Source organism: Benincasa hispida, chromosome 9 (genome assembly GCF_009727055.1).
Source record: "Benincasa hispida cultivar B227 chromosome 9, ASM972705v1, whole genome shotgun sequence".
Taxonomy (NCBI): Eukaryota; Viridiplantae; Streptophyta; class Magnoliopsida; order Cucurbitales; family Cucurbitaceae; genus Benincasa; species Benincasa hispida.
Genome location: NC_052357.1, coordinates 10,087,646 through 10,093,726, shown reverse-complemented (window position 1 = coordinate 10,093,726; position 6,081 = coordinate 10,087,646). Strand labels below are relative to the sequence as shown.

The following is a 6,081-nucleotide window of genomic DNA, read 5'->3' as shown; positions in this document are numbered from 1 at the left end:
ATCACATCAAATTGATATGTTATAAATTAATAAATATATTTTTTATGCATAGTTAGATAATGAAAATAAAATTTTTGAATCACAGAGTTAATTTGAAATAAGTTTAAATAATATTTCAATCTTAATTTCACATTTAAACGAGTTGAAATCCTATTCTGATTTTAGGTTTTCACGCATTATTTAACCAAAATCTAATCACATGTATTTTACTAAGTTGTTCTTTTCATTTTTTAGGTTAAAAAATTTGGGAGTGGAGATAAATCTTCCATCCTAAGAAATATTTCATCTGTCCAATTATTTATTTATTTTACAATCGTGAATTTTTACTAGAGATATTTAAACCGCTCATGTTAATTGAAAACCAATATTTTAAATTCTTAATTAAATAAATCAACAATCAATAAAAAAAAAAAAAAGGAACGATATTTCATTAACCTAACATGCAATTATGTTATTGTTGTACTTTAAAATTTGATTTAAAGGTTAAACTTGTTTTCATCCATCAACTAAATTTTGTTTCTTGTTTTTAAAAAAAAAAAAAAAAAAAAAAAAAGAGGGAAAAAACTATGACCCTTATATTGAAAATTTTATTCTATTTTAGAATTTAAAATAAGACATAATATGAAAACATTTTCCAAATTGAATTTCAGATACAAGTTTTACATTTTTAAAAAAGTTAATTGATTGAAATAAAGTAAATCTAATGTATTGAACAAAAATTATATTTGCTAAAGCTATCATTATCTCTCTCTCTTTTTTTTTTAATATTTTTTCTTGAAGATACTAAAGCTAAGCTTATGTAATCAAAATAATTAACATGTACTTTCATTCAATTTCTCATAGAATTTCTTTTTGTTTTTTTGGAAATAACATTACTAAAGAAATTAAAACCACACTTTACCCTAAATATAAATATCTAACGCGCCATATTTCGATAACAACGGATAAGATAAGATTTTTTTTCTTTTAATTATTTATTTCTTCCGATATTGATTAAAAGAATAATAAGGAGAAAAAAAAGGGGGGAAAAGGGAGAAAAAGATAAATAAAAAGAAGAAAACGAAAATAGAATTTATCAAGTTTCCGCCGCTGCTCTTACCCACACGGCAGCACCGATCTTGAATTCCTAACCGACGATTTTCCCTCGGCTTTCTCTCTCCGTCCCTCCATCTGCAATCTCCTTTCGTATTCCTAAATCCAATTGGGTTTTTGTTTTTTTTTTTTTTAAATTTTCGTTTGACCAAAATTTCATATTCGGGTACTTTCTTCTGAGTTTCCATTCGCGATCTGCACTTTTTGGGAGATTTTCAACTTCGAAAAAACCCGTTTAGGGCTTGAATCTATTAGGTCTCTGTGTCGATTTCTTCTCGTTTGATTTCCGTCGCTGTTATTTCATCTGGGTCTGATATTTCGTGGGTTGGGATTTCGATTCGGTTTCGTTCTGGTTGAGGGATGTTTTCCTCGTCAATTTTCGGTTTAGGGCATCGAGAATTCTAGATTCTTATTCTCAAATTTTAGGCTTTTGGGAGGAAACTTCTTTTCTCTTTGCGAAACGTGATGGGGAGCGCAGAGGGGCTGGGTAATTCACCGTTACCTGCTAATCAAGCGGTGCCGAAGTGCTATGGTGTGACGAAGCCGATATCGATGGCGGGGCCTTGTGACACTGATGTGCAAAGAAACAAGGAGCTAGAAAAGGTTTTAATTGATAAATTGTGGTTCTCTTTTAGTGCATGATTCGAATTAGGTTGGTTGATGTTGTTTTTGTTTTTGTTTTTATTTTTTTGGTTTGTTGTGTAATAGTTTCTGGTTGATGCTGGCTTGTACGAAAGCAAAGAGGAATCTGCCAAGAGAGAAGAGGTTCTTTCCCGTATAGGACAGGTGATGAACTATGTTCTGTCGAACACAATCTTTAGTTTCTTTTCCTTTTTATCAATGGCGAGTTACTAGAGTGGCAATTAGGGATGGAACTTAGTAAGAGGAAGAAAAGGTATTGCACAACCACTATTAGGTACAGAAGTTCGATGCTTATGTCTATAATGTTGGATATGTTTGGCGCCATGTTACATACAGATGATGATGTATGATGGATAATATATTAGCTTATCAGATGATTATTTTCCTAAGAATATGGTGCTCATGTGATGATTCTGAAAATTAGAATTCCTACGGTTGTAAAGTTTTCAATTTGTGAGTTGCAAATTGCTGAGTGGTCGATATTTTATTACTTTGCTTCTTTAACTTTGTATTCTATCTTCCTAACTCGTGGGTTTTTCTATTTCCCTTCTTTAGATTGTGAAAGACTGGGTGAAACAACTTACCCGCATTAAAGGTTATACAGATCAAATGGTGGAGGATGCAAATGCTGTGCTTTTCACCTTTGGTTCCTATCGTCTAGGGGTAAGCATGGTTAATGCTATGGTATTTCTTCCCCATGATGTATACAAACAGTCTGGTACTTTTTGATGACCTTACTTGAACTAGATGTGTTCTATAGGTCGTACGATTGTGTCCTTGAGTTCTATGAAATGGTCTGGTGATTCTTCTTCTTCTTCTTCTTCTTCTTCTTCTTCTTTTCCTCCCTCCGTACGCTCGTAGATGTTTTATGATTTATAGGTAGTACAACTGTGTCATTGAGGACTATTGTTCTAAGGAATAGTCCGTGCTTCTTTCATTACACTTGTGGATGTTATGTGATTTATGCGTTCAGTAGTTAAGTTAAGCTATATGGTCATAGGAATCACATCTTCTAAGCAATTACTGAATGAAAAATACTTAGGTGCATCCTGGACAACACCTATCTTTGTGCATTCTACCAAATCTTCCAATCATAATTTGCCACTTGATAAATTCATCTTATTTTTTAAAAAAATATTTTATTTCATTTTTTTATGTGTGTGTGTGAGTGGGATGCACCCAAGTATTGCTATTATTGAATAGCAGCTGTGAAGGTTTTTGTGAACTTTGTCAATTGTCCTCAGCCCAAAGCTTCAATAACTCCGCCTTAATATTGAAAATATGAAATGTTTTCCTTTCCTTTCCTTTCCTTTCCTTTTTTGTTTTCAATGTCTTACATGCCTTATGTGGCTTTATTTATGTATTTATTTATTCTTGGATTTGTTTCGTACTTGTCAATCAGCTGTTGCATGAGTTTGTAATGTTGTAGGTGCATGGACCTGGAGCTGACATAGACACGCTATGTGTTGGGCCATCTTATGTGAACAGGGAGGTGAGCTTTTGTTCTCATGCTTCGAGATGTTTTATTATTTTGGACCTAATCCTTTTTTTTTTTCCAGGAAGATTTCTTTTATATATTGCATAATATTTTGGAAGAAATGGAGGAAGTGTCTGAGTTGCAGCCAGTTCCAGATGCTCATGTCCCAGTGATGAAATTCAAGTTCGATGGAATATCCATTGACCTACTTTATGCTAGTATATCTTGCTTGGTTGTGCCTGAAGTAAGTGACAGTTGATTCTTGTTCATTATCATGTGGCTTAACATTGCCTAATTGCATTGCTTGAACATAATGGATTCTTTGTTTTAGCATCATGTTCATTTGAACTTCCTCATGGTATGGCTGTAAAGATTGTGTTTTTTTTTTGGTTTTTGTCATTAATGTTTGCTTTCAGGATTTGGATATCTCTGACGTGTCTGTGCTATATAATGTTGATGAGCCTACTGTTCGGAGTCTTAATGGTTGTCGGGTTGCTGATCAAATTTTAAAACTTGTTCCAAATATTGAGGTGGGCGACTTTCTATTTCACAGATTTCTTTTTGTGAAATTCTTGCACCCAAACATTCCTGTCAAGAAACTGTAATCTCCTTTTGTTTTGTCATTTGTTTGTAGAATTTTCGAACAGCACTTAGATGCTTGAAGTTTTGGGCTAAAAGGCGTGGTGTTTATTCAAATGTGAGTTTGCCTTTTAATACCATGCGTATATGGCTGATTAGTTGATATGATACATTTGTTTCCTCTTGTAATCCTCTACTCACATGCATGAACAGGTGACTGGGTTTCTTGGTGGCGTAAACTGGGCACTTCTTGTAGCACGAGTTTGTCAGCTTTATCCAAATGCAGTACCCAGTATGCTGTTGTCTCGATTTTTTAGAGTTTATACCCTTTGGCGTTGGCCAAACCCTGTTATGTTGTGTGCAATTGAGGAGGATGATCTTGGGTGTTCTATATGGGATCCTCGTAAAAATCCTCGTGATAGAACTCATCATATGCCCATAATAACACCTGCATATCCATGCATGAACTCTAGCTACAATGTTTCTACAAGTACGCTCCGAGTTATGATGGAACAGTTCCAGTTTGGTAACAAAGTTTGTGAGGTATTACCTATGCATGCAACGAACATTTTTACATGATTAATATTTAATAGAGGAGATTAAGAGTACAGGAGGCATCTTCTGTTATTCTATCCTTATGACAGTATTTCATTACTTAATTATTTGTGGAAATTTAATTAGGAAATTGAGCTGAATAAAGCGCAGTGGAGTTCTCTTTTTGAGCCATATTTGTTTTTTGAAAGCTACAAGAATTATTTGCAAGTTGATATAGTAGCAGCTGACGCGGATGACCTACGCTCTTGGAAAGGATGGGTAGAATCTCGGCTTAGGCATTTGACATTGTTGGTAAATTTTCTTACATTTGAATGAATCATGGTGATGATAATATACTGTTTCTCAACTTGAAATTAAATTAAAAGTTCTGGTTATAGAGATATCTTTCCTTTGTCCATGGTTTTTGTAATCATCTGCAGATTGAGAGGAAGACTGAAGGGAAGTTACAGTGCCATCCTTATCCACATGAATATGTTGACACATCCAAGCCATGTGCCCATTGTGCATTTTTCATGGGTCTGCAGAGAAAGCAGGGAGAGATAGTTCAAGAAGGCCAGCAGTTTGATATACGTTCATCAGTTGATGAATTCAAGCATTATACGAGTTCCTACATGTTCTGGAAACCAGGAATGGAAATCTTTGTTTCTCATGTCCGTAGAAGGCAGATCCCTCCTTTTGTCTTCCCAGAAGGTCATAGACGATCTCGTGCTTTAAGGTTGTCAGCTTTGCAATGCTCTGATGGACCAAATCAAGATGTACAAAATGGTAGGAGTTGCAATAGTGAAAGATACCTTAAGAGAAAAAATGATCTTGCTCGAATTGAAGGGGAGGATGATTCTCCCCAAAAACGGCAATCTATTAGTCCTAAAAGGCAGGATTCAGTTTCATCCAATATCAGCATTTTTTCAAATACTGCTTCTTCTGAGCGTCCGGAAGCTGACATTGAAGCTAAAACTATCATTGAGAAGAATAGTCTGTGTCAGACTATCACTCGCGACAACGAAGAGTTGACTTTTGGTGGCTCTAGTATTGGTAGTGGTTTTTCAAGGAAAGAATCTAGCAGTGTAGAGAGTGAAAAGGGGTCTACTGCAGAGATATTTGAACCAGACAAAGTTCCTCTTACCGAAATTGAATCTCATAGATGTGCGTCTAATTCCAGTGTGATCACTACCTTAACAAGTGAAAGCAGTTCCTGCGAGAATGTTGGGTTTGCATTAGCAGCAGGTATTAGTGAAGGCAATGCTGGGAGTATAGAAGAAAGTGCTGATGAAAGCAACAATCCGGGAACATCTGTTGTTGATTCATGTGAGGCAGATTCTGTACTTCAGTTGGATGATAGCTGTGTAAATGGAGATAGCATGCATATGGAGACAGAGGTGTGGGCTTTCATTCCTTTTGTTGGTTATATTTGGTTTTGATTTATGGTCCTTCTCTCTATTACCTTACATGTTTTCATTTTATTCTGGTTTGACATGTGAAGCCAAATGCTGTGCTTGGGATGGCATTAAATCCTGGAGGTGGGGTTAAGTCTACAACTATCCAGAACCCAGTGATAAGGCATGTTTCCTTTTAAAGAAAGATTCAATGCTACTTCTGAGCTCTGCTTATATTTTGTTTTGTCTTTATACTGCTCTTCCTGGTTTTTTGTGTGGTTTTTCATATTTTTACCAGGTTGAGTATGGCCTCAACCGCGTGAGAGAAAGCAAAGTAAGAGCATTATAATATGATGATCTATA

General features: G+C 35.2%; 1 protein-coding gene across 2 annotated transcripts; it reads left to right on the top strand.

The window, feature by feature from the left end:
• The first annotated feature begins 1,022 nt into the window (after nt 1-1,022).
• LOC120085532 (nuclear poly(A) polymerase 4-like) lies at nt 1,023-6,081 on the top strand. 2 transcript variants are annotated; one of them, XM_039041551.1, is made up of 12 exons: nt 1,023-1,695; nt 1,801-1,878; nt 2,290-2,397; nt 3,164-3,226; nt 3,294-3,455; nt 3,628-3,741; nt 3,846-3,908; nt 4,004-4,333; nt 4,472-4,636; nt 4,765-5,721; nt 5,826-5,902; nt 6,017-6,081. In XM_039041551.1, the coding sequence occupies exons 1-12, from the start codon at nt 1,558-1,560 to the stop codon at nt 6,039-6,041; spliced, it is 2,280 nt and encodes a 759-aa protein (XP_038897479.1). In that variant the 5' UTR covers nt 1,023-1,557; the 3' UTR covers nt 6,042-6,081. The 2 variants fall into 2 exon arrangements, with proteins under 2 accessions (XP_038897479.1, XP_038897480.1); XM_039041552.1 differs by lacking the exons at nt 1,023-1,695; nt 1,801-1,878 and having other exon boundaries at nt 2,313-2,397; nt 3,137-3,226.

Bases quoted from the DNA above. Each gene is read 5' to 3' on its own strand.
- LOC120085532 (XM_039041551.1), top strand. From the start codon at position 1,558: ATGGGGAGCGCAGAGGGGCTGGGTAATTCACCGTTACCTGCTAATCAA. The intron at 4,334-4,471 runs GTATTACCTATG...AAATTTAATTAG, and splicing joins TTGGTAACAAAGTTTGTGAG to GAAATTGAGCTGAATAAAGC. The intron at 5,722-5,825 runs GTGTGGGCTTTC...TGACATGTGAAG, and splicing joins GCATGCATATGGAGACAGAG to CCAAATGCTGTGCTTGGGAT.